Source organism: Meleagris gallopavo, chromosome 13 (assembly GCF_905368555.1).
Source record: "Meleagris gallopavo chromosome 13, MGAL_WU_HG_1.1, whole genome shotgun sequence".
Classification (NCBI taxonomy): Eukaryota; Metazoa; Chordata; class Aves; order Galliformes; family Phasianidae; genus Meleagris; species Meleagris gallopavo.
The window spans coordinates 14,544,407-14,571,198 of record NC_139416.1 but is presented as its reverse complement, the minus strand read 5'-3'; the positions used below and the strand labels follow the sequence as shown (position 1 = coordinate 14,571,198).

Here is a 26,792-nt window from a genome sequence, read left to right as displayed (position 1 = left end):
TGGCAAGAGAAATTGATAGAGAATGTAGCGGCTGCTGGAAAACTTGAGCAGTGATCTGGTTTACTCTAACCCTCAGGGGAGGTCTGCAAGACCCTGGTGAAATTGAAAGGTATCTGTCTGGTACTGGTATAGTGAGCCAAGAGATGGAGGATATATGGAAATTCTGCCTTCGACAGCATTGCTGGAGCAGCTGTAGTCGCACTTTGCAGGTGGTCTTGCTTGCTTTCACCTGCACTGTTAACTAAACTTTTGCCCATCAGTCTGTATGTAGCTGTTACCACTTTCTTCAAAATCTACTTCCCTTTACACATCACTTCAGTCAATGCAGCACCTCACTGTAGGAAATGTTACTGTGTGCTGAGCCAATTCTTTTATTATTTTGATTGCGTTAAAAATTTTCACCTTGAATATCCATGAAGATACTGCCAATATTTTGTGTCCTGTGTTACCATGACTGTTGCTTAATTCCTTAATGAGGATACAAATGCTTTAATCCATTATACGGAGTAGGAAAATAACATTGTCTGACCATATGGTGTCTTTTTCGTTCAGGAAGTCTAAAATAGAGTGAAACTGTCTCTCACAGATATGACAAAAAGCAAAAGCATTTTTACCACAAAGCGATGACTTCTTCTTGAAGAAGATGCTCTTTATCCCAGAAACAACATAAGCATGACATGATGTGGCAGTTACCATAGCAACTAATTATTTTTTATTGAACAACAAGAATAAACACAATAGCTTCACAAAACCCAGCATATCTTGGCAAGCGAGTTAAAATATCCCAGGGCATCATCAACATGTACACTCATCATTTTTAGTTTCCCTTTTTTTTTCTCCTTTCAGAGTTTTATATATTTTTTGTTATGAACAAATGCATTTGAGTATGGGTCAGAAAAGGTATGCTAATTCTCTCATCTGCTTTTTTCCTTCAACAAAATTTCCTTGATGTTTTTCCACTAGTGTTGCGCTGTGGTCTTACACTGCTTACACTAGGAAATGTCTGTCTTGGTCATGAGTTGATGAGCCCGAACTTCCATTAGGAGCCCAAGTAAGGAGTGAAAGGTTTACAGTTTACATGGCAAGGAGAAAGGAACAGATGAGGGCCTCAAAAATTCTTTTCTCCTGAAATTTGTGGAATCAATTTATTCCACAATAATAGTAGAAAGAAGAATCTTATTCTGTGATTAGAAGGCTAAAAGAGGGATTGTTTTGATCCAAGTACTATTCACTTAGTAAACTTTGCTTAATAAAGTAATTCAGTAATTCAGTATTGGTTGTGTCTGATTGAGGCCTGACTGAAGACAGCAGCACATTCTTTTTATTTAGAGTCCATTTTTACAAGTTGAAATTAACTTTAATGAGCATCACGCTGAATAGATAAGTTATAGGTGATGTATTGATGTCATCAAAGCTGTTGGAACTCCTGCAGTGTTTGCACAGTGTTATCCAGATAGACAGAGAGGCACGAGGAAAGTGCATGACAGCCTTTACTTGTTCCTTTAACATCCAAAAATGTAAGGCTTTGGATAGATTACTGTTAGAAATATTGCTGCAAATATCACGTACTTAATGAAGATTCCCACCTTCTGATAGTTTGCATGTATATAATTCCATTTCTGTAATTCACTGTGCTAAACTTACACTCTCACTTCTGTTATTGCAGGCCATCTTGAAGGCAAGTATAATATTAGCCTCCATAGCAGTACTGCTGCTATAGTTTCACTTATGCATGCAGGCTCATCTGAGGACAAATTAGATATACTGCCAAAGCCAAAACATTTCAGGAATTTTTCCATCTCCGTTTGATATATAGGGATGAATGAAGAAAATCTCCATCTCGGTTCCACTGTTTAAGATGACCTTATAACTGAATATTACTGCTTTAATTCTAGCCTTCTAGCCCCAATTAGGGGAAAAAAATTAACCCTCAACCACATATTGAACCTCAAAGTCAGTATTTTGGTTTGGTTCAGAGCCGGTTGTATTAAACCAGTTAAGGTCAGATTTAGTCTGGAGAGGCTGCAAAATTACAGGATCAAATGACACATGATGTACTGTGAAACTGAATTACGTTAGAGGCTGTATAAACAGACTAATAGGACTTCACATTGCTCCAACATCTACAGAAATAGGAAATCTGAGTAAATATGATTGAAAATTGCCATGAGTAGTAGTAGTTCAGTTGCGTGATGTAGAATGAATGAAACTTTCCGGCTCACGTGTCAGAGGAGGAGGTGCCATGCTGGTGGGGTCTTATTTTTGAGTCCTGGCCACCTGGGGATTAGGAGGAACAGCCCCTGAAAGGAACAGGACAAAGTATTTATATATTGTTTATATATTAATTATATATTAATCTATATGTTGTCATGCTTCCACTGCTGGCTGTCCTCTCCATGGAACACAAGGAAATACATACCTGTTCACTGCTGCTGAAGGTGCAGTGCTTCTGGTCATCCAGTTGGGAGTGCTGAGTTAAGTGCCCCAGACCAACTGCGAATGGGATGAAGTCATTCTGACAACCTAAAGATGCTCCTGAGAAGCTCTGTCAAAGTATGCTAATAAACGATGGGGTAATCTACTGCCAGCTTTGGTTAAGAGAAGCACAGTCTGCTGCTAACTTTGTGCTGAAAATCCCTGTTGGCTGATGTGGATACAGAGGCAGTAGCTTCTGGCAAGGGGGAGAGGTAGGGTAGGTCATGGAGAGTTAGAAAATCTGGTCTTTATCTCTTTAGGATGAGTCACTGCACACAGTTGTTCAGTTCTTAGTGAGTAAATGTGCACAGTGCTCAAGGGCTCGTGATGTTGGGGAAACTCCTTCAGTCATTGCCGTGTGAGAAAGCAAGGCTGAGAAGGAGTGCTAGCTGGAAAACTAAAATATTGACACACACCCCCAGTCAAAGTACTTTTAAAATGAACATAAATAGTTGAATTTTCATTCATAAAAACTTCTACTTATAAATTATGTCGCGATGAAATTCTGAATGTTAAGATGGCAAAAGTACTCAATACCATGGATTTGATTTACTGTAGCACAGCGTGGTGTATTAAAAACTGTTCACAGAAAGATTTTAAAAACCATAAATGAGATTGTGGCCTGTGCAGAAATAGTGGATCGTTCGTGAAGCACAGAGCATTTGGCAAACTGACACAGAAGCCGAGAGATGTATAGTTTTGTGATGACAAACTATAAAGATAAACAAGCCTTTGTGGAATCTATGGTGAAAAGGAATCATTTATTAGAAAGATGCATGCTTTTTCAAGGTTTTTTATTCTTTCTGGCACTCTGTATGAAGCACTCCAGATGCTGCTGACAGAGCAATGCTTGGAGGATTCTCCATGAGCTGAAATTATGGCACGGTGGCTGGGCTGAGAGGGTCTGCGTAACTACAGCTATACACACCATGTGAAAATGTGTTTTCAAAAGTGGATTGAGGTTATCATAGCTCAAAAAGAAATCTATTTTTATCACTCATCTAAAACGAAGCAGGAGTACATACTGGTGAGCTCCAATGGTAAAATGCACGTTCATCAGAAGGCGCAGTTATGTCACCTAAAAATGATCCCTATTCTTATGTGTAAAGCAACAGAAGCCAAATCCTGAATGAGTACAGGTTGAGGGGCAGACTGTCATTGACTTCTTCACTTGCATAACATGATTATATTGCATCTCAAAGTGTGATGCTGACAGCATTTTTTTTGTTGTTGCTCTTGGAGGACAAGGACAATGGACTGTAAATTAGAATTTCAGGGCAATTCAGTTATGTTATGTTTAAACATTAGTTTGAAATGGAATGTAATATGACATAGTATTTTAGTGAAGCAGATTTGACTGCCCAGTCACTTTTATACCATGCTGGCAGCCATAGGTCCTTGGAAGAATAGCATATTATGTCTATCCTAACTCAGTATTGTTTTATAGCATTGTAAGTTTAAAGTCGCTTTGTTGTAAATGAGAATCAGGAACTGAGTTGTTTTTCTGATAATTTTCTTTGGAATTTTCAGCTGTGCTGAATGCTAAGAATACAGCATACAGTGCTCTGTAATCACAGAGTTGATTTTCAAACAGATCAGTATCTGATTTGATATTTACTAGAAGAAATACTTGCTTTACTACATAGGCTTTTGCTGAAAGATTTCATCCTGTAGCAAAGTGGCATTATTTTCATGTAATTTACTGTTTATGTAAGAAAAAATTATGGAGAAAATAGTGTCTGCCATTGCCTACAGCCATTATTATTATTATTTTTTTTTCAGCAAAGATCTATGAGATAGGTTTTTTGTTTTTGTTTTATTGTTTTTGTTTTTTGTTTTTGTTTTTCCTGATGATAAATATCAAGCCTTATAGAAAGAGTTACAAAGGTCTGTTCCTAAAATGGTAAATGGTGTGTGGGAAATTACAGCACTTTTCTGTAAGGCTAAAAAAGCATTGATTGTTCTTGTAACAAGAATGATATCTTTGCATGTTGCAGTAAAAAACAAGGCAACTAGACCAGAATCATGTAAGGTGTAAGTAAAATGATACAGTACTTGTCAATGATAACGTATTTCCCTTCCTTTAGTTCAAACTGGAAATCTTCATTTACCACAATAGTGACTTTCTATGGCCTCCAAAAGATTTTAAGTGGGAAGTAGCAATAAAGGACATAGCCAACTGTGACAAAAGACACAAAAGTCAACTTTTGCTAATAAAAGTTTACATTTACTTGAAAATTCTGCTGAATATCATGGCTTACTCTTGCTCTCTTTAAAACACACAGAGTGTATGTGTATATATATACTGCCATGTCATGAAAAATACCCTAACTAACATTAAACCAGTTGCTTGTATATCAGCAGCTATAGAGACACTTAGCACCAAGTACTTAATTAGCTGACATTGAGCTGCATGCTGCTCCAGGCAGAACACCATGGATGCACTATGGATGCACTACCTACCTTCTCTAAAGATAATTCAGAAAACTGCATTGTTGCAGGAGGGATGGCAGTTGGAGGCTATATCTTTTGTCAGCTGTGTATTTTCTGAAGCAATCCTCTCTTCTGAAGAGAAGTAGAGGAAACTGTTGATTGTCTGAAGAGGCATTTGCTGGCAGGGAAGGAGCTCTTCATGATTTCAGACCAAAGACTTCAGTTTGCTTTAGAGATTCATAAAGCAGCCTTCTGGGCCCATATGTGAAGCTGTGCTTCCAGTTGTCTCTGATAAGGGCATTGAGTGCCCTCCAAAAACAAGTTTGAACTGGCAGACAAATCTTGTATTGTTAGCACTTGCCTTGTTTTTCAAGAACAAATAATTAGGCACTTAGATACTGGGGTGACGACTATTCAAATCTGAATAAAGCAGCACAATGAATTGCCTTAGCAGCATGTTTTGGACAGGCAGTTTTTCATCCTACTCTCTGCCTCCTACTCTGTGTTGTGGGAGATCCTGTATACATTACAGTGAAAGTATGGTATGCACTGATTGTGTTGTGAATTTTCTCATAGGCAGGCAAAAATTTTTTATTTCACAAGTATATTTCTCTAGCAACACGAGGACTGTAGTGAAAGAAAGAATTTTCCCTTTTCTCTGAACTTCATCTGGAGTCAAAGCAATGAAAGATGCTGAGCAGTCTTAGTTGAGCCTCGTAGAGCACTTAGCCATGTGCTTAGGAGGCAAATTTGTTTATGTTCCCACTGACATCAATGGCACTTGTCCATCCATGCTTTGCAGCATCTAGGCCAGCACACTCCCACCTGACTTGGTTGTGGCTTCTGACATACAAATGCTTTTTCTACTGCATATGTGTGAGTTCGGAAAACCTACCTCAGCTGGTTCATTGTTCACTCAAAAAGAATGTGTAAGTGAGGAGATGTAATACTGAATGCTGTGAGCAGTGGCATGGGCTCAGGCCCTCCTCAGAGTGATGTGACCAGACCGTGGGTCACTGTCACACCTTTAGGATCACATTGTGGTTTGCTGTATTCACATGGAAAGGCATCCCCTTTCCATCAGGCTTCCTAAGGACAAGCCCTAGCAGGCTACACCTGATTGATTTCTTAAGCTGCAACTGGTTAATTTCTGGGAGTGCAAACAGTGCAAGGACAAATGAGAGCTGATTTTGGCCTGCAAATTCTAGTTTACAGGTAATACAGGTTAAATTGAAATGTCATTTATCAGAGAAGTCCTCAGAAACAACTTTAGAAATCACAATATTTGAAAGAGCAGCAGTCAGCCGGGGATAGGTAAGTGCTCCATTGTGCATATCAGGTGCAAGACTGACACGCTAGTCACCCTTCTTATTTGTGCACTCTATGCTGAATAGAGACCCGATTGCAGTAATTGCATTTAAGTGTGACACAAACAGCTCTAGCCTTGTCCTCATGCAGCAGCAGCAGTAAGAATTTGCTCCTCTTGCCCTTAGCTTGGAAAGAGCTAATCTAGCAGGTTAAGAGGCACATTCCCTCCTACAGGTGCTCTTTATGTTCCATTCTCTGCAAAATGCAGCAAGCAGCGGTGGGTCCATAAATCACATCTGAGTCTTCAGCGTCTCCTCAGTCTCCCCCAAGCTGGGCGAGAGCACAACAAGAGTCTATGGACTTGGTTGTGAAAAGCACAGGGCCATATGTAGAGGACTTGCTGATTTAATGCTTATCCTGCAACTAAAAGTTACTAATTAGAGAATATTCCACAGTTGTTGCACATTTTATTAAGCTATATTTACAAAACCTCATATGCACATGTAAAAATATGTGATTTATTTCATTAAGGGCATTTATGGTCATCTTGAAGTATTGAAATTTTCCTACAAAACCTGAAAAGGTTACAAAAAGGAAAATTTAACACTAGTATTGTTGAAACATTTCTTAGCATCTACTATTTTAAGCTCTACAAGGGTCAAGAGAAGAGCTCAGGATCAGCTGTAAGCTTAGAATTTCTTTGGCAGGATGGAGTTGACTGAACACTTCAGCTAAGCAAGGAAGATAGAAGGGTCAACATGAAAAATTGGAAATGACATATCTGGGCAGCCTTAATGAGACACATGCAGCATGGGTCAGTTCTCTCGACTATGCATCAAGCTCAGCATCACATGAATCCAAACCCCAGTGTGTACTGGTTGTGAGTATGGAGCTTCAGATTGACTACAGGTTAGCAATTTTTGGAACATTAAAGAGTAAGGCAGCTATTCACTTTTTTGTGTAAACCTTGGATGGATAAAGCAAATGAGAAAGTACATCATACTAGGGTTTTCATTCATATACGACATGAATGCATATATATGTACGTGTGTATGTGCACTCACACAAGGTTAAAAGATCTCTCTAGAATATTTGCAGGAGTTTTTTTCAATAAAGTCATTTTGTTAGATAGTTCAGTCCTTTTGTTAATGTATTTTCCTATATGATACAGTACAACGATAACATGCAAAGAAATCTGACAGCAAAAAAAAATGTAAAGATCTGTACAAGTTAAGAGAAGATATAATGCTTTAGTTACTTTACTTGCACTCTTTATTACACTTTGAATAAAACAAGCAAAGATAGCAAGAACAGAAATGTAAACTCCTGGAGACTGCTGATATGGTTAAGAATATCCACAGATTGTCTACATTTCAGTGCTTTGTACAGTGTTACAGATAATTATGCTTTTTGTCATTAGTGAATTTCATAGAACATTTTAATGATGTGAAAGCATTTTCTAATTAATAAGCAATTATCAGCCTGTTAAAAAAGTTACACAATACTACAGACTTTGTCCAAGAACTTGTTTTGTAGACAAATATGTTGTAAATTGTTAGCTATAGGTTCCATGGAGATTCCTTTGGAGATGCCTCCAAATCAGTTTTCAGAACAGTGACATTCACCTCATTATTGACCAAGATAAAAAAATAAACAAACTCTTCAGTGGTTGAAAGCTGCATCTGCTGTTTGAAAGACATAGTTTAGTGCTCCATAAATTCAAGCAGTGTCACTTACGAAATGTTTGGAATCAATATTTGAATAAGCAATTGTCACATCTGCCAAAGCTGCATTGAGTAATTGAAAGTCATTAGTTTTAGGGTGTTCCACAGGCAATGCGGAGTCAATATGCACTGATTTGTTTTCTTTAATCGATAATGTGGCCAATAGTCAATCTTCTTGGCTAATAAGCACATCTATAAGTTTAAATCAGTTTACTTACTGTTAGTTTCACTATGTACAGTATCGTGTCTTATGGAGAGCAGGTCCATATCCAAAGGTTAACGTTGAAAACATTGGAGAGGGAGACAGATTCAGTGCACATGTTTGTTACTTCTTTTGCCAGGGCTCAATTTTGCATTGCATTAGCAGATCTTCTCTGACAGACTATAAGCAATAAAAAAAATATTAGAAAGAGTAGCTCTTGTGGAATTCAAAAGGAAAATAACAGCAGATGAAAAAAGCAGCAGTGGTGAAAAATGCCTCGTGTTGTTGATACTGAGATGTTTCCTTCATGTTTTTGTGGAGACTTTTAATTTGGGAACAGTGTTCCCAAAGACTCCCAGACCTATTCTGCAGTCCCTCTAGGTGCAGGTTTCTGGCCAAGGGCAGGGCAGTCGAGCTCTGCTGTGGGCTTCAGCAGGACTCCTGGAGCTGTGGGGAATGGGGAGCCTTCCCAGCTCAGCAGTTCCTCATGGAGCTCTTAGTGGCTTGCCCCTTCCAGTAGCCAGATGTGGGAATACCTCCAGTTGTTCTTGGCAGGTCGATGTGTCCTTTGGCTTAAGACTCTGTTTTGCTTCTGGTTCCTCTTTTGCATGGCTTGCACTGCCTTCGCTGGCCGTCTTTGATCCCTTTTGCAAATCCTGCTTGTAGTACATGCTTCCTGGCTTCCTGACCCTTCACTTGTCTTCTCATCCAGCTTTCTAATTACCCTCCGGCACGGTAGCGTTTGGTCAGAGTTGTAAACATGCTTTCCTTTTTAAACTCTTGGCTGCTCCTCTGGTTCTGGACAGAGATATATCTTGTATCAGCACTGGCTTTCAAACCAGCTCTGTCCTATCTCTGATCTGCTGGGCCTGGCCACACAGGGCTGCACGACAGCCTCCAGTGTTTGGTCAGATGGTGGGTTTATGAGCAGGGATGGGGAACATTGCTTCTAGAGAACACTGCAAGTTGGTTGTGAAGGTTGGGCGCATAGAACGGTATGTCTGCATAGATGTGCTTCTTTGTGTGCTGTTCTGTTAGGGAGTCCTTGTGTACGAAGCATTGCTTACGTGTTCCTAACGCTGTTAGTGCTGCTGCCATTACTGCCTTCGAATGCATATGTCTCTTGATAATAGGGTCAGGTGCAGTTTAAAGTCTGTCAGTATCAGTTTTGGGAAAATATTTCCATGTATGTTTTTAAGGATGTTCTTCCCTATTTTTTTGCTCTCTGATATCATATCCTTTAGCTTCTCTACTGCTGCATGCATATAACCACATTTTCAGTAGATTGTAAGACACCTCAGGCAGGCAAAGCACACAAAAAATCTTGGAATCAGTTTGTCTCAAACCACATTGTCCTCACACTCTCCACTGAGCTTTGAGTGGAGGATTTATCACCTCTCAGAGTGAATGTCTCCTACTGTAATCATAAAGCCTTGTCACTATTTCATGTGACATGCATGCGATGCTCAGCAGCCGGGCTGGTGTAGCCCCAGACGTGCATTTACATCTGTCTGCCTGAGCACAATGCCTGGAAGTGAAGCAGTCGGCTCTGGGCAAGGCCTGTCCTATCAGGCTGCGATGGCTGCCACTGGGCAACAAAGGCTGCTCAGCGGGGTGCTGGGTGCTGACCTCCGCACGCGCTCAGAGCAAGGCTGCTTTCTTTAAGTGAAACCTACTGGCTGCATCCCTGGTGCTAGCAAACTGTCCCGTTGCCTTTGATGTTGGGAGGAGAAGGGTTCAAGCTCTCAAGAGGCTGGATGTGGCAATGGGTATTTTTAGGGCTCGAGGCCTCAATCTGTGGCATCGACCAAAATGGCAGCTGTCACTGGGGACTGCAGATGGGGCTGAGTTCAATATGCCGTGGAGCAGGAGAGAGAAGCAATCAGAATTGGTGACCTGCCATGTGTAATGTCAGATATATGAAAATAACCAGTGACTGTGTCTGAAATGAATCATCTGAGGGTTGAAGGTTTGATATGCTATATTTGAAAAGTCTGAGCTAGAGGAAAAATGTTCCCTCTGCAGACAAAAATTAAGCTATTTTGCTGTGGCTTCATGTTGTTGTTTTAGTTATTAACTTGAACAAGAGTCTGGACTCAGATTGTAATTTGTGAATAAGCTTCCAGTGTTCCTCCGGTGAATATAACAAAGCATGTATGGATTCTTACTATGAAGAAGAAGGCCATCGTGTAACCCAAATCCTTGCACTTAGGTTCTACATCTCATTTTCAGATGTTCAGTTTCCTAACCTGAAATTTTTTAAAAGAAATAACTTCATAATCTAACCCAATAATTCTGGCAGTAAATATACCTAAAGAAATTCAGAGTATGCTGAATACAGTGTCTCTGGGGAATGGCATTGGGACATGGTTGAAATTCAGAAATACGAAGCAATACAGTACAGTTAAAACATTCTGGAAGCAAATAAAAATACTGTTCCTTGAAAATTAAATATATTACATATAAATAAAATGCCAGTGGTAAATTACTTTTAGTGGATTTTCCAATAAAATCAGGAACAATATGGCCAACTTCAGAGATGGGTCAAAAATGCAGTTTACAGTTCGGGGTGGGCTAACTGCGGTGATTTTAAAGAACTGTCACTTCAGCCATTCAACACATCCCTCTTCAGGTAACCATGAATGAGCAGTGATGGTTTAAATAACTCCCTGGGCAATAAGCTGTGTTATCTCAAGCATCTTACATCCCATTTGGCTGACATTAACCTCTGGCTGAAAGGTGAGGTAGAGACCTAGAAATGTTAATAGTTTAGAACACTGCTCCTGATTTACTAGAGCTTGACTCTCAAAGCTCTTTCATCTTCTGACCTCAGCAATGTGTGTAGGCTCATGTAGGATGAGGTCTTGATTGTATAAATGCTTAGTCATTTGCAGATCAGGCTTAGGTTGGATAGATGTGATAGATGTGTCAACAGACATGAAATACGGGGATGAAATGTACAGTAGACCTCAGAAACCATTAGTATTGATGGAACCTTTTCAACTGACTGTAGGGATTTGTAAATCTAATTTCATGAATGTGTATTCTTATTGGTTATAAAATGCTCCTGAAAGAAAGTGGAGTTTTGTGCAAAAAAGATTGCTATTTGTGTTTGAAAGTAAGCAGTCACTTACTCATACTGTAAAACACGACTAGTGCTTTACCAAGTCAAGAGCTTATCAACTTATGAAAATATTTATCAGCATAAACTAGGTGGAAAAATATTTTACTAAGAAAAATAAATATTCTTTCCAAGGATTGGTGAATCTATGAATTGTGCTCATGGGAACGCTTCTGTGAGCTAACAGATAAGCTTAGAAGACTCAGAGTTCAGAATAAATAAAAAATCAATGGTATGAATGTGAAAACCATTTTTATCTGTTGCTGGAATTAGGTCAAATTCTTGTATTTTTGGCTTTGGAGCACTATGAGCTTCTACACTTCCATAATGAGTGCTGCAATACTAATGTTTGTAGCAGCTCAATCTCTTTGATAAAATTCTTAGGTTTTGCTTCAGAAAGAGATTAATGACAGAATAAAAAAAGCTTTGAATATAACCACTGTTTATACAAAAAATACTCAAGAAACAGACCACAAAAGCAGACCATATATCTTTTGAGTAGTCCCTGAGTTTGTATCAGAATCTTATCATTAGCAGAAGAAGCCCAAGACACCATCCCTCATTCCTAGTTGCTGGGATCAAACCAAACCTTAGAAGCCAAGCATGGTAGTGAGCTGGGAATCAAAACGTAGGCTATGATTTGTAGTCAAGGTGAAGGAAAGTGGAGATGCAAATGTACACAGCAACCAAATCAGGTGAGAGTGTGATCAAGGTCCAGCTGAACACAAGGAAGCTGATGTGTCTGTGAAGTATCAGCCAACAAGAGCAGAATGAGGAACGAAGCCAAAGAGAGACGCACCAGACATTTCTAATTTCTGTGATACTTTTGTGTTTCTTGCAGTGCTGTATTTACCTGACTAGTTATGTTGCTCTCCAAGTAATTATATACGTGGATTTTCTTGGGAGACCACATTAAGCACTGCACCATAGATTATTTCTTCAACAGCCAAAACCACTCCTCATACAGAATAACATCCCTTTTTTGTATTTGCCTTAGACAGCTTTTGAAACAGTCAGACATTTCTTGTGCTTAAACATTTTTGTCACTGCTTATTTTCTGTATGGCACAACATGTCTGGAAGATTGATGTTTATCTTCTGATTGTCCATTATCAGTTCTAAATCAATGGCGCAGCAATTTCTGTCTGCCTATGGAAGTGGATTGTCAAGAAGGGCTATAAAGCATTGCACTGTCTTACAGGGCTAAAGCTATTCTACTGTTTAAGTGAAATTATATGATTAGCTCAAGAAACTAATAGTCCATAAATAATTGAAGCCTAAACTCAATCCTTCAATTTGATAAGATTCAGCATCATGAGAGATTGTGTATGCTTCAGTTTTGTTGCTGAAGGCTTGGAAGTATACCGTGTAGATATCAAAAAGCTGTCAAGCAAAATTTCTAACAGGCTGAGTGCATTGGGAAAAAAGTTGCAGTCTAAGTGTGAGTGATAGTGTTTGCATAGTAAAACAGTGATTAGAGCACTGCTGGACTGTAAGGATGTGACTAATGTTATACTGAGCTAGTAATGCATGTGGAGCTTGAAAAAACGCACAACACAAATTATTTTTTCTTTCCTGAAAATGACACTTGAAATCTACCCTGACAAACGGAATTGGTTCCTTCATGAAGCCTTGCAGGGAATAAAGGCATGCCAAAATCAGGCATTACTACTGCTCAGCTTGGCTTTCTGTGCGTGCTGAAGCTGTGTGGACAGAGCAGCCGAAGGTCCTGACTGTAAGGTCTTTCAGGGCACCCTGATCCATTTGCTGTCTCTCCTCAACCCTTTTTTAGCTCTGTTGCGCTTTTAATGTGGTAGCTATATGCTGCAAAACTGTTGTGCCCAAGTGAAAAAAGTCTGGGCAATTTACAAAAGTTACTCCTTATGGAGATGAGTGAAGTTTGAGGTCCTTATTCACTTGACAAATTGGGAAGAACATTTCTCATGGGCTCTCTGCACTGTTGTGATATCTGCAAGCTGAGACAGAGGCCGGGCAGTGTGGACTTTGGGAAACGGTAGCAGAGATACCTCTCCAGGGAGAGGGAAATTTTGAGAAGAATGTGAGTACTTTATAATCTCAGCAGAAACTAGATACTAGTTTTCAGGTGAGAATGATGCATTGAAGGTGCCTTCCCAATGAGCCTGCTCTTGGTAGGATTTTTTCCTGTCTGTCTTGTTTATAGATTGTGATTGCTAAGGGTAGTGAGAAGCTAATTGCATTTTAAAAATGGTGAGTCTTCAAATGATGATGATGCTTCTGATGACTTGCATTGATTTCTTCATCAATAAATTTGAGATCATGAGGTGAAAAGTAAACTAGAATTACAAAAAAAGGTCATTTGTTGTCAACCAATACTTTGGTATCTGATCATTTGCTGAACAGTGTTGCAGAAAAGTGGCTCGTCACTTTCTGTTTCTTTCTCCACCTATCCTGATTCTCAAGTGCTGTTTAGGTAATTGGGGTTATTGAGCTCCCACAACATAAGTACTCATACCATTACCTAGATACACAGGAAGATGAGTACTTTCTGAAGCTGATACGCTAGGAAGGACAAAGCATGGAATTGTAAGCCTTCCTTCCAAGGGAAAGTAGAAGGTCCTCCAGGTTGCACATGTTGCTGCAGCAGGTGGGTGAGGACACAGCTGTTCCTCGTTGCAGCCCATAAAGCAGTTCACCTGGGCACAGAGCAGGCTCTGCAGACTGTGGGCTTAAGACTCTGAATCTTCTCAAGAATTCAGGAGTTTCTTGGACTGGAGATTTGAGGTCTGTGAGTTATTAAAGTAAAGGGATTTCCCTTGGAAGTGGAGGTTGGTTCTCTATCTAGTTGAGCTGTCAGATGGGTTTCTTTTCTTGAACGTGTGGGTTTGTTTTTTTTGTGACTGATGTAGCTGCATTTTTTGGGAAAAAAATCTAGGCGTATTGCCTGAGGATTCCAAGATTACTAGGGGTGAATATGGTAAGTGAAGTACTCTGACTGATTTCAGATATATTTTTCTAATAAGCGTTTGAGTTATAGCAGTACCCTGGGATCTAATCAAGCAGAGGCTCCTAGTGCACTTTTGCTGAATGGCATGAAAAACTGTGAGATGAAAAGTAAGCTGTATCTCAAAGATGTTTATAATCTAGAAGCTGTTAGCAAGACTAGGGAAAGTGATATACACAAAGAGCTCATGGAATTGAATTGACAACTATGTGTGGGCTTCTATAAAAGAAACCACCCAGGTGATGTCATTAGAGAGAAGCTTTGAAGTGCTTGGTGTAGTAAGGCCAGAGATGCTGATTTTTCTGACTTCAGGTGGCCTGAATATGACCTTGAATCTTACAGTGATAATTGGAAGAGGAGAGAGCTTTTCCCTCCTGAAACTTGGTTTTGATATTGAACTGCATTATAAGTAAAGAATATTTCAAGGTATATCTGAGAGTTGTAATATTACAGATGAGTTGAGTACTCTTCGTGTTTTTGTATGTTGCTGATCTCAGATTCTTAATTTTATCATGGAGATGTGCAAGCAGAGCAGAAACTCCCCAGCCATCTGTATCAAAACTTATTTCACGTTGAGTTGTAAGCGCTCAGTAGGAGCCCACTTGTAGGCAGCCCTATTTCAAACATCTTCAATAATGGTGCTTCTGGAAAATATAACTCCTGCATCTTCCTCTCATATGTACGGTTCTGTCATCTTTGATAATTTAGTTTATCTGGTATGATTTGAAGCTTATTATTGTTTGTGTGACTTTATTTTATTCCACCATTTCTTTGTTTTCTTGGTAAACTGATGCAATTGGGTACCTCTGAGTAGTTTGCCATGTTCTCCCAACCCAGCTGCCTGTCTCTGAGCAATAAATGCTGCTTAGCCATTCTGAAAACAAAATGCTCTTAAGACCCCAGTTTTTCCCCTTCCTCCTTGATATGTGTTTTTCTTGTGTAGCTTGAGAATCTCTTTGAAGGTGTGTTTTGGTATTGATTATAATTTTCTCTTTCAGTTTCTTCAGTGTAATTAAAATGGTAGATGGTAAGAGTAAGTAAAACAAAATCAATATTGAGATGAACTACTTTTAGCTCATTAGTAAACATTCAATTAGGTGTTTTGTATTATGAGCAAAGAATGAAAATGTTTATTCAGGGCAAATGTACTTCAATTAAAGGAAGCTTCAATTTTTATTTTTGAAGATCTCAGAAAAAGCGTACACTGTTCTTGCTTTTATTTGCACCCGTGCCAAATCTATGTAAGCAAATATCTTCTGGAGTTAGAGCAATTAATTCCTACTGCCCCTTAGTCACACCCAAATAAAGCAGCGTGTAATAGTCTTTCCTCTGCAGTACGTTTGTTCTGCTAGGAAAAAAAAAAAAAGCCTACTTGCAACAGAAGTATCTTTGTAAGGATTATTTCTGAAGAAAAAATGAAATACTGGTGCCTATTCAAACACATCAAAGGGAATACAACTGCTACAATAAGACTAATGTTTTTGTTTTAAATTTTGTTCAAAAGTTTTGGCCTGTAGCCCCATTTACTATTCTGCTTCTACGCTGCGCATGTAGAAATAGAGCCCAAAGTAACTATCAAGGCAGTTAAATATCCCGTATGTGCTGCCTGGAGCTTCATGCAGAAGTCAGGACATGGCTTTAAAGCTGCAATGGAAGGAGGGGAGAGCTGTGGAGATGTCTTCCCTTGGGAGAAGCAGTCTTCCTCTCACCTCCAGCCTGCCCTTGGCTGCAGGGAGGGCCTGAAGTCTATTCCTCTGCCTCCTCTGAGTAAGAGAAGCATCTATGGAGGACCCAAGGGAATAGTGAAAACCTGACTGGCAAAAATAAGAGTTTTTTTCTTCCCTGTATATTCTCTAAACCTTTATTAAACAAATCCTATGCTGAAGCTGTATCAGGAAAATGCAAGTTAGGTAATGCTTTGGAAGGCATTTGTGAAGAACTCTAATTCAGAGCTCTCTGTGGGTATCACAGCGTGATCAGATGTGATAACATACCGTCAGTGTCCAGGGAGGGATGTTTGCCAAGAAGTCTGGTGGAGAATACCCCTCCAAATGGCACAGTGTTTTGTTATTAATAATTACAAATCTGCACAGAGAATCAGCGCTGTCACCGTTCTGAGCTCCTTGCATCAAGGTTTGTTTTTTTGTGCGTGTGAAAATCAAATATCTGACATAGACAAAAAAATATAATACTGCAGTAAGTATTGGATGAACACAGTTTAAAAGAAACCATTTTTCAGAAACAGCAGCAACAGGAGGAGATGTTGCCCTCCTTCTTAGATACCAAAGTGAAATGGTCTAAATACCGTGCCTAACTGGGAGGCTCTATGCTTGAATTAATAGAGAGTAAATAACTTCATACATAGAGGAAATGGCAAGTATCTCAGAAGGCTTCTAATAATCTATAAATGCTTTATAACTTGTATGATTCGAGGACTATCAGTAGGAACCTTAACTGCTACCCTTGAAAGCATGCATACCTACTGCTTCTGCACAAAGCCCAATCCCACCTGCGTTGCTCTGTGTTAATGAAGATGGATCTCAGTTAGTTACCCTCTGCACAATCTGATCTGTGCAGGACCTCAGCAGGCAAGTGCCTGCGAAGAATGATCTGCTCATACTGGTGCAGGACTTCTTTACCGATCACTATAAATGCGTGCTGCTACACGTAAGAGGTCACTTTGAACCCAAGCTGTGGCATTTTAGAAAGGCCAAGTTTGAATAATGCGCATAATGGATTTGTCCAATAAACTAGCAGATACTGATGTAAGGGGAGGGTGTGCTGGGCCTTTCTTCCATTGGTGTAAGATCCTTTGTATCAATTCCTTGGCAGGAAAGTATTGTTCAAATGTTCAATGTTTTTAGAGAACATTTTAAGTATGTATTTTCATACACTGCTGTTTGTCAGCAAGAGCTAAGCAGATACTGTAAAAATATCTGTGAATACTGATTCAGGTTTGCAAGTTAATTTTCTGAGCTGCATTTCTATCTCTTTTGTGTTTCCTTTCCATAAATACTACCACAGTGTATAACCAAGGTACCCATGGAACGCCCTTGCATTTGCGAGGGGAAGAAGTAAATGTCTGTGCCCCAAAATTGATGGGGAAGGACAGGTATCTGCATGCTTAAATGTGTGAACAGGTTTCTATCTCTCTCCAAATTTGGCTGAGTGAATTTTAAGGCTATGCTTTCAAAAAACACATCAAAATTTTTTTATTAACTTTACTTTCGGTGAGTGGTCTTTGCATTTGGAAACTGACTCTAAGGCTGAGCTGGGAATGTTATAGAGCTCTCCAGTGCTGAGTGGTCTAACAGCTAGTTAACCAATTGTAACATTCATAGTTAATGAGGGGTTAGCAGGAGGGATTTTTTTTTTTTTTTTTAAGTTTCAGGAATTACAAAGTAACACTTGGGCTTATCAGTCTTTGGTTATTTCCAGTTGCAGAAATAAATGAATTATTTAGAGTGAGATAAATGCTGATTTATTTTTGGAATTATAATGTGTCACAATTCAAGACCAGATTAGGGTCAATTTACACTAAGACTGCTTTGAAACTATTATATAACTGAGCCTGAGTAGGTCACTACGTCCTGCTCTGCATACAAAAAGCTTCCAGACTCGGTGTCTATAAATAAAGATCAAGCTAAACCAGACAAGCTGCTTGAGTCTAATATTGGGAAGCTCGTTTTGTGCTCCCTTCTGCAGATAATTACACCGGAGTCCAAGTGAGAAGGGAGCGCGCTATCATCTGGTATATGCCATGCATAGCGAGTGAAAAAGATTCTTTTTGCATTCATGTCAGCGTTAATAAATAACCCTTTTCATAACTCTTAAACTCTGGGACTAAAATATGAGCCAGAGGAGTGGGCGGTGGTTGGCTTTTATTTGCCTATCCGCTTACCTATCATATTTTGTGTTGCAGTGTGAGGAGACAAAACGGGATGGCATGGTTTATTTGTGAGATGCTGTTGCCCTAGTTACCAGCCTCATATCAGGGTTAAGGTTGACAGAGTGGGCTCACTCCTTAATCTCAGCTCAGGTTGCTCACAAGGGAAAAGGCTTTAATGTTAACTGAGTCTGTCTTTGGTTTGGGGAGTTAGGCCTTTAACAATGCACAGGGGAATATTTCTTCTTTGTGACTGTCACAGCTTGTCTGGGGAATGGGAGAGGGAGTTGTGTGGTGGGGGGAGGGTGAACCTTGCTACAGTGAGGCTTATTAAATTATGGAGGAGGGGACTGCTGGTGGGAGTGGGGCTGTGGGCTCCAGCAGCTGTCGGAGGAACCTTTTGTGTTCCAGGCTGGCAGAGGACAGGGTTTGGTTACAGTCCCTTCCACGCTGCTCGGATAGGGTTGCCTTGTGGTGAGCACTGTATGGCCACAAAGGTTTTGCTTCTGCCAGGTAACAGAAAAAGACACGGGGCTTTGCTGTAGGACAGCAAGCATGTACAGATCTGCTCTCCCTTCTCTGACAGCCCTGTGTGCTGAGGAGAAGGATGGAATGATGGAGCTGGTCCCACCCTCAGCTCAGCAGTCAAGAATGGGTCAGAAATTATCAGTCCTCAGTAGGTACCCGTTCTGCTGGAAGCACTCTCCTTTTTCCACAGAAAAACCCCACAAAAATACTTCTTGGTAACCAGACATTGTGTGTGGCACACAAAGACATCAAAACATCTTGTTGAAGCAAAGTTTTAGGGGTAAACACTGTTATCAAGGAAAGGCACTGAAAGTGAGAGATCATTATTCCCTGCTGGGCTGGTCTCCACCTGTGTTTCCCTTGTTAGCTGTTGTATTCTCATAAGCAAAGGTGTTAGTGCTCACAGAGCAATTACCCCATTCTGCAGATAAACATATGGGAGATGTAGGCCTTTAGGTGGAGTGTGCGTAACCGAGAGGCTCTGCTGACAGCTCAGCTTCCAAAAGTGCCTTTTTAATTTATTCTTGAGACATTAATTTCCCTCCCTACTGTTACTTGTTTTCAGCCATCCATAATAAAGGGGACAGTCCAGGATATTCGTGTGCTATTGTGACAGGTATTTCGTACTTTTCAGTGTTCTGTAAAGATAGTGCCATGAACAAATCACCTGAAGATAAGGCGCTCTGGGCTTGATAACAGTTATCCAGAGACATACAAATCATCAGTACGGTTGCTTTTCATATCATCTTCTCCATATGCTAGGTTCAGCTGTGGGGTTGGTCTGTTAGCAGGGAATAGGTTGCGGACCACAGGCTGCACATGTGAGAAGGCAAACCCACTGGCCATGTTCTTTGTGTTCCTTGTTTGCTTTCTTTCAGCTCTCTTCCTTGACATATTTGTTGGGTTTACACATCAAAAATGTCTTCTGAGTGCCAGTCAGGTGAACCTGATCCAGAATCTGATAGTTGTGTTTTTGCTTCATACATGAGCAACCACTACGATCAATAATGGGGCAGGAACTGGAGGTTTAGCTGGCTGCTTTGCAGATGATGCTCGAGGCAAAAGGGGAGCAGTGTGGCTGTTGCACAGCTGGATTCTCTCCAGCTGCCCAAGTCTCACTTTGACAGCCTGTTTTGTAGATTAAGAAGCTGATTTGCAAGGGATATAAATCACTGTAGCTCTACTGACTTTGCTAGAGGATCTTTCTCTTTCTCATGTTCATATGAGAGTTTGCCCCTTTTCCTTCTGTTTCTGCTCTTTCTTTGCAAGAGCCAAGAGTGCAGTCCCTTCTGTGCTGGAACTGGGTCTGAAACAGGGTAAGCGCGCAAAAACTGGGTAATTCCATTTGTGCCTGCAAATTACAGTAGCTACATATTAGATTTGTCATGCAGTTAATGAGGTGTACACATTCATAGCGACTGGGCATGTAACAATGTGCATTTCTGAAGGTGTGCTCTGCAAATCAGTGCTCAGCTTCTCCCTGGCAAGGAGAGAGGAGCACTGGAGCCCAGGCTGGCAGAGTTGGAGGAGTGGGATGGCTGCAGTGGATATGGAGATGAGATTTGGTACTCAGGAACAGGAGGGATGCACTGGGCCCAATCTGATGTGCTTTGCGTACTCCTAAATGCACTTTCCAGGCTTTTCCTATCAAGATGATTTATAATTCTTGCAGATGGTGTCTGGGCTAATCCCCATTGAGAACTCTCTTAAGCTCCTGACAAATTTGAATCTGCAGCCGTGTATCCTACTGGGAGTGTGGAGGCATCTCTCTAACATGCTGCAGAAATACAAATGACAGTGGCTGTGGATGGCTGGAAGAGCTGCCTCAATGTATGTGCAGAACTTTCTTTTAATAATATCAAGGAATGAAATGCTTCCCTTTAATAATTTAAGAGGGAAACATAATTGTTGACTACTATTAGCTTAACACTGTGCAGAGTTTTCTACCGAAGTTGTGTTGAGAAGGGATGCTACAGAGCCAAGAGCTGTCGAGATGCAGTGCATTAAATGAGGCAGATAGTAACAGAACTAGCACCTCTCCAAGAACACATTGTTGGCCATTGAGTAACTTTAATTATAGAATATCTCTGTATTTTGACTGACTACAAATTCTTAGAATATAGCTGGATAACCTGCTGTTTAGTGCAGAATTTATCTGCGGCTTTCCTCCAAATGTAGATGGTCAAACCTCAGCAATTGAAAATATTCTCCCTGGGTGCTTTTAAAGAGGAAGAATAAGAATCAAGCAGATGAAACTCTGCCTACTTCAAGTTTTAATGATTTTTTGAGCAATATTAAGGTACTAATTGACTTATACCGTAGGTCAAAGAAGAATAAAATCTGCAGTTGATGCCTGCTTAACTACGTCTTGGTGAAAGCCTGCATTAGGCCAGGAAGCTCAGCAGGGGCTGTGGTGTTTCTGCACAGCCAGGAAAAATCACAATTTTATATGTTTTAGTATGACTGCATTGCTGTGGATGCACAACAACATCTGGCAAATGGTATGGGAGCAGTTCTGTGGTTGACAGGCCATTTAGTGTTCTGTACCTAATAAAACATTGAGAAAATATCTGTACAGAGCGATATTTTTTCATGGTGGGACTCCTCAGTTTCATCTAAGCCCTTTTGAATATCAGCAAATTGGTGGTTTGGACCTTCTGTTATAAAAGTTGTAAATTTCTAACAGGATGTACAGGGAATGTGTCTTTCAGCCATAACACCCTTAGAAATATTGTGTTATTGTTGCGAGCTCTATTTCTTCCACTACTGTTTTGTTTTCTTTTTTTCCAATCCTTTTGCGTTTCTCCTATGATCATCTCTTTTTCTTCCATCTTCTTTCTGAGCAGGAGAAATAGCAATTTGCTAATGCCTTCTTATACGTGCTGCTTATCCAGTTCTGTGCTCACCCATGGCTTAACTTATACTTCTGAAACCTTCTTTCAGGGAGTTAGAATAACAAGAACCTTTCTTTCTAATCTGCTCTGAAAACAACAGGCTTTGTACTGAGCTAGAGCAGAGCAGTTTGTTTGTGTTCAAATACAGACAACTGATTGCAATCTTAATTGTGTAATTTTGAGAAAAATATCTGAAAAATCTGGTTTCTTAAAGATCATCCAGGAGCAAAAGTTCTCACTCAGAACCGTTCTGTTCTTCCTCGTGCAGTAGTAAGCACAGAGTAATTCCAGTGGCTGTGGTGGTGGAAGATGGATTTATAGTGGAGCATCTGCTACCAGATTCTGGCTCATCAAATACTTAAAACTCCAGCATCATTGTCTGCATAAACAAAGAGTCTTTGAAAGACTCACATCTGGAATGCACCTGCTTTTGCCAAGTGGGCTAAATCTCTTTCCTAGGGATTTAATCCTAGCGTTTCAGCTGACAGTTTGTCTCTATTTCAGTCACTTAGTTTTCTGCCTCATGCATGAGAAGACAAGATTCAGTCATTTTGGTTCACATCCTTTCTCATATCTGAAAATGGGATCCCAAACCAAATTCCCTGCGTGCGGAGGATCACGATGCTGTTTCTGTGCTGTCTGTGATGCCTGTATCTGTGGGGTACTTCCCCAGGCAGGAAATTCTTTGCCCTTTAGTATGCCTGGGTTGCAGGCAGGGCACAACTCAGGGAAACGCGTAGCTCGTGCCTGGTGAGCTCACTTGCTGCTCAGTGCTGAAGGTAATAACACTTACTATTTCACCTCTATGTTTCCATGAGAATGTGAGTGATATTTTGTAAGCATGTTCATTGCACATACAACAAATGGCTGGATGTATGTTTTTGACCAGATATCATGCTTTGAATGCCCAGCATACAAATCTCAAATATTTGCAACTAGCAGCTCCCAAATAACTGCATAGCAAGATCTATTTGTAGGAGCTATTTGGCAAATAATTTTAAATAATGAGCGCAGCTAAGATGATCATGATCTCCTTGCAGACACTCGCAGACAAGCATAACTGCTATGAATTATTCAGCCAATTCTATTCAGAATTATAATTTTTTTTAGAACTATAATTAGTGATCTGTAAGAGGAAGTGAGACACACTAACAAAGGTCTATTCTGCACCAGTTCTTCTAAAAGATGAAAATGAGAAGCAGACAGTTTGGAAGCCACAGGCCTTGTTTTAGAATTGTCATCTGCTCTGTTTACTGACAGTGACTTTTGCTGCTTGTTTACTGCAATTTACTTAGTTACAGCATAAGTTACAGACGATTATCTTCTCAATATGATGCTAGGCTGGCATCTGCCAAGTTTAGAAGTCATAATAGATGCTATTAGTCATTGTGATGATCCAAAGGCAGAATGATTGGTGTGACAACAAAACTGTGGTTTTTTTTTTTTTTTTTAATTATTATTATTAAATGAAAAGAGTTTCTAAACAGAATTTTGGATGGGGTCTATCTGCTCAAAAGCGAGAGGATTTCAGTGTCTTAAAAGGGCAGCAGGAGCAGAAACCAGGAAGAACTGTATAGTTGGTGGTCATGGAAACAGTTATCAGAATAATATCAATTAACCAGTGAAAATACAATGTTTGCGTCCTTGTTTGCTCACTGCACCTGAAAGGTAAGTTTAAAGTATCTGCTCTTGGCATGAGAAGCTTCATTTCTCTGGGGTTTACAAATCAGTCGTTTCAGGTCACACCAAGCTGAAACTGCCTTGCAAGTCCCCAGCTATAATGCTAATAAATGTTCTTTTGAGTTCCTTTGCCCTCTTGAAATACAAATTCTTGGGCACTTGAGATGCTTTATTTTAGCTGAAGGAAAAGCACGTAGTTAAAAGCCTTTTTCAAGGTTTTCTAGCCTCAGAAGCCTGAAGCAGCTCCTAATGAACTGAATAACAAAACTTCTTGGAGTTTAATGAGAACACAGCCAGCTGCTGGTCCCACCTTGCCTCTGGTGGCTTGGTTGGCTGGGGGAGGCCAACAAGGATGCCACAGCAGGTACATCTGGAGCATAATGTCTTTCCAGTCTTTGAAAGCCTGTGCAACCACCCCTGTCATGCCTGGTTTGCACAACATGCATTGCTTACACAGGCTCTGTAATCCTGTGGATGAGTATGCTTCCAAGGGCTCCTTTGCTCAGCTGCAATTCAGAAGGCTGTGCAGTGCTTAGGAGGACAATATTTTATTTGTTCTTGGTGATTAAAGAGCATAATGTTACTCCATTGGAAGTAGGAGTGAACCAGATGCTCAGAAGCATGTAAGTATATTTTCCTCATGAAAATCGGTAGCGTAGCACTGAGGATGTTGTCCTGTTGGCTTTGCATAGCCTTGGTAGCAATGCTCTGGTTTGGGTTTACCCAGTTGGGTGGTTGGTGTTTATGTGTCTGAGGTTGCACAAATGTGAGGGCTGCAGGGACTGCCCCACTCCATCATCAAAGCGTTGTTAAATCCGTTGTGTAGTCTAGAACTGAGAATAATGGTTTGAAAGAGGAATTTTTAACTGCATTTATCCATTGTGCAGTCTTTGTACATTTGTTCATTGGATGTGTAAAGCATCAGCCAAAAATCATTTTACAGCAATTATTTCCAGTGACAGGCCAATGTAAATCCTTGCAAGCAGAGGATGACTATGTGGAAAACAATTATATGTGAGTATCCAGCTGAGATCTTTTGAGCCACCAGAAAAGGGCAGCATGTAAGCAGTCCTGTGACAGGAATGATAGCACATGCATGTTAATGCCATAGAAAACTTGTAAGGCATCCCACTGAGCTAAATTGAAGATGCAGAATTAAACCCAGGAATATTTTATCCCATAAAATGGGAAGTTAGAAATTTGGTCAGGCTTTCAGTATCTTTCTCAAAAGAAAAATGCCAAAATTGTTTGAAACTTGTGGGCATTAAACTTGTGCAGACCCTCTTGGAAACTGAAATTCTGGCTCATAGTATGAATATCTTCAGGATAGGACTGCACTGCATTATAATGTATCCAGCAACGTTTGCAATGTGTTTCTCGGCTTAGTTAAGATTTCTAATGCTGCTAAATAAAGATATGTTAAAAGATAATCTATGCTATAGACCATGAAAGTAAGAGAAGTAAGCGTGTATAGAGGCAGTGGTATCTTGGTGCAAGGGTTAGGTCTGGAAGTCTGGGATATGCAGCCCCAAGGAGATGCAGACACAAGTGATGCATGGCGTCTCTAATTGATCACATCTACACCAAGTATCGCTCATATTCGGTCATCCTGCTCAGAACAATAACCTGTGCTGTTACCCCTTTTGTGGTAACTCAGCGGGAAGCTGGCTGTGCTGGGCTGTAGTTTAGAACTGATTTTACACTGAATGTACTGGTTTTATACTATAGTCTTGGGAACTCTGTGTCTTCAAGCACTATGTGTAATGAATAATATATTATGAGACTATTCACAAAGATTTCTTGTGTGCTATAATATTAAGAATTTCCCACATGTGGGATTCATATTCATCCTTCTGTGCATTGACGAACAGCATAAGTAGATGTCTGTTGTGCAGCAAACACACTCTGATGTAGTACTTGTTAAAATTATTTCCAGATATGCGGACTACAGGCCATAAAATACCTCCTTATCTCATAACATTATTAATGAAATAAAGTAGGGTTAGGCGTTACCCACGAGGAGAACTTGAGCTCCATGTTCAAATGACAGATTCCCTAAAAGCCTGCACCCAGAGGCTGGCAGCAGTATGCTGGGGCTGGCCATGTTGTGCATCGTGCTCTTTTTGGAGGATGTGCTGCCATGAACTGCAGGCAGGTCCTGAAATCTCACATAGCACGCTGCAAGACATTAGCAGCTGTGGTCTCCATTTCTTGGGCACGCTTTCAAATCTGGGCACACCAAAGTATTAATTTCTGATCAAGATAATGTAGTGCGCAGTCCTCAAGTTTAATGTGCAGAAGTAATGGTTTCTACAGCAGATGACTGAATCCCAGCTAATTGATTAAGTGGGTGTGCGAGTGGGCAGGTTGATCTGCTGTGTGCTTCAGTCTTGAGTGAGTGATGGGGTTTTTTGGTTAACTCTGGATCCAGAGTGAGCTTGCTTGGCACAGCAAGAGGGAGAGGCTTTTTTTTGCAACCATTATGTTGGTGTTCACCTGGGAAGATTTTAGACCCGGATTTTATGTCCTTTGCCTATCTGTGCTTCAGGTAACAGCAGGAAAAAGTACGGGATTTCTTATAACTTTAGGGTAATTCCAAACTGCCCTGGACTTCCTATGAAAATCTGTTGGAAGTTGATTGTTGGATGGGATTCAGCTCATGAATGAAGAACAGATTATGTTGATGTCTGCTAATCTTATTTTTTGTAGTTCTGTAAATCACTGTGATTTATATAATGCCCCCTAAGTCTGATGTAAATTTGCTCCCATAGATGCTTTATCCTGACCACGTTTGCCAAAACTGGCATTGCTTTCCATGCTGAAGCACAGGAGTGCACTACATCCAGTGTGTGTGGGTGCACGTGTATTTGCATTATCCCCTGCTCAAAATGTGTCCTACTGATAAAGTCTCCCATTAAGTTACTTTTGGCTCTGCTTCACATAGCCATTATTCAACTTCATGAAGTTGGCCTGCTGAAAAGGCATGCATAAACCTGATACTCCTTTATCTTACAGCAGCTTCATGGAGGCAGGGCTTTGTGAAGAGACTTAGGAAAAGGCTGTGCAGGAAGTCCTCCAAAAGAATAGATTCTCTTGTTTGATCAAGCACCATTTAAATAGAATAGAGGCCACAAATAATCAAGATGTACATGCAATGCTATTTCAACAGCTTGATCTTTGAGGTCCCTTCCAGTCCAAGCCATCCTACGATACAATTCTATGACCTCTGCTGATGCGCGTGTTCGCAGGACTTTCGCTTAGGTATGGAGTGCTGCCAGTCACACCTCATTTGAATCATGTAGATGGAGATTTCCCGTTGTTGATGGGATAGCGGGGAATGTTTTTCCCTTAATCTTCTGGCATTCTTTGAAGATCAACAATGCGATTACACCAAGAAGTGGATTTTCAGATGGGTGTATCTGAAGAACAGGAATGGATTGCATTCATAAGACATGCTTGTATTTATCTTTGTGCATTGCAAGTGTGCTCCTGATGTCAGTAGGTGTGTGTAGATGTTATCGCTGACTTCTGAAAAGCAAACTCTGGCACTGGTAGATAA

At 40.3% G+C, this 26,792-nt stretch overlaps 1 protein-coding gene across 2 annotated transcripts in view; it reads right to left on the bottom strand.

Annotated features, from left to right (window-relative positions):
• Positions 1-741: 741 nt before the first annotated feature.
• DYNLRB2 (dynein light chain roadblock-type 2) overlaps positions 742-26,792 on the bottom strand; it is a 36,516-nt gene continuing 10,465 nt past the window's right edge. The window contains exon 4 of one of the 2 annotated variants that reach the window (XM_085234894.1): positions 742-2,300. In XM_085234894.1, the coding sequence (XP_085091020.1) occupies positions 2,257-2,300 (44 nt within the window). In that variant the 3' untranslated portion in view covers positions 742-2,256. Of the gene's footprint in view, positions 2,301-7,636; positions 26,653-26,792 lie in introns of those variants that run through there. The other variant, XM_085234892.1, reaches the window with a different exon arrangement.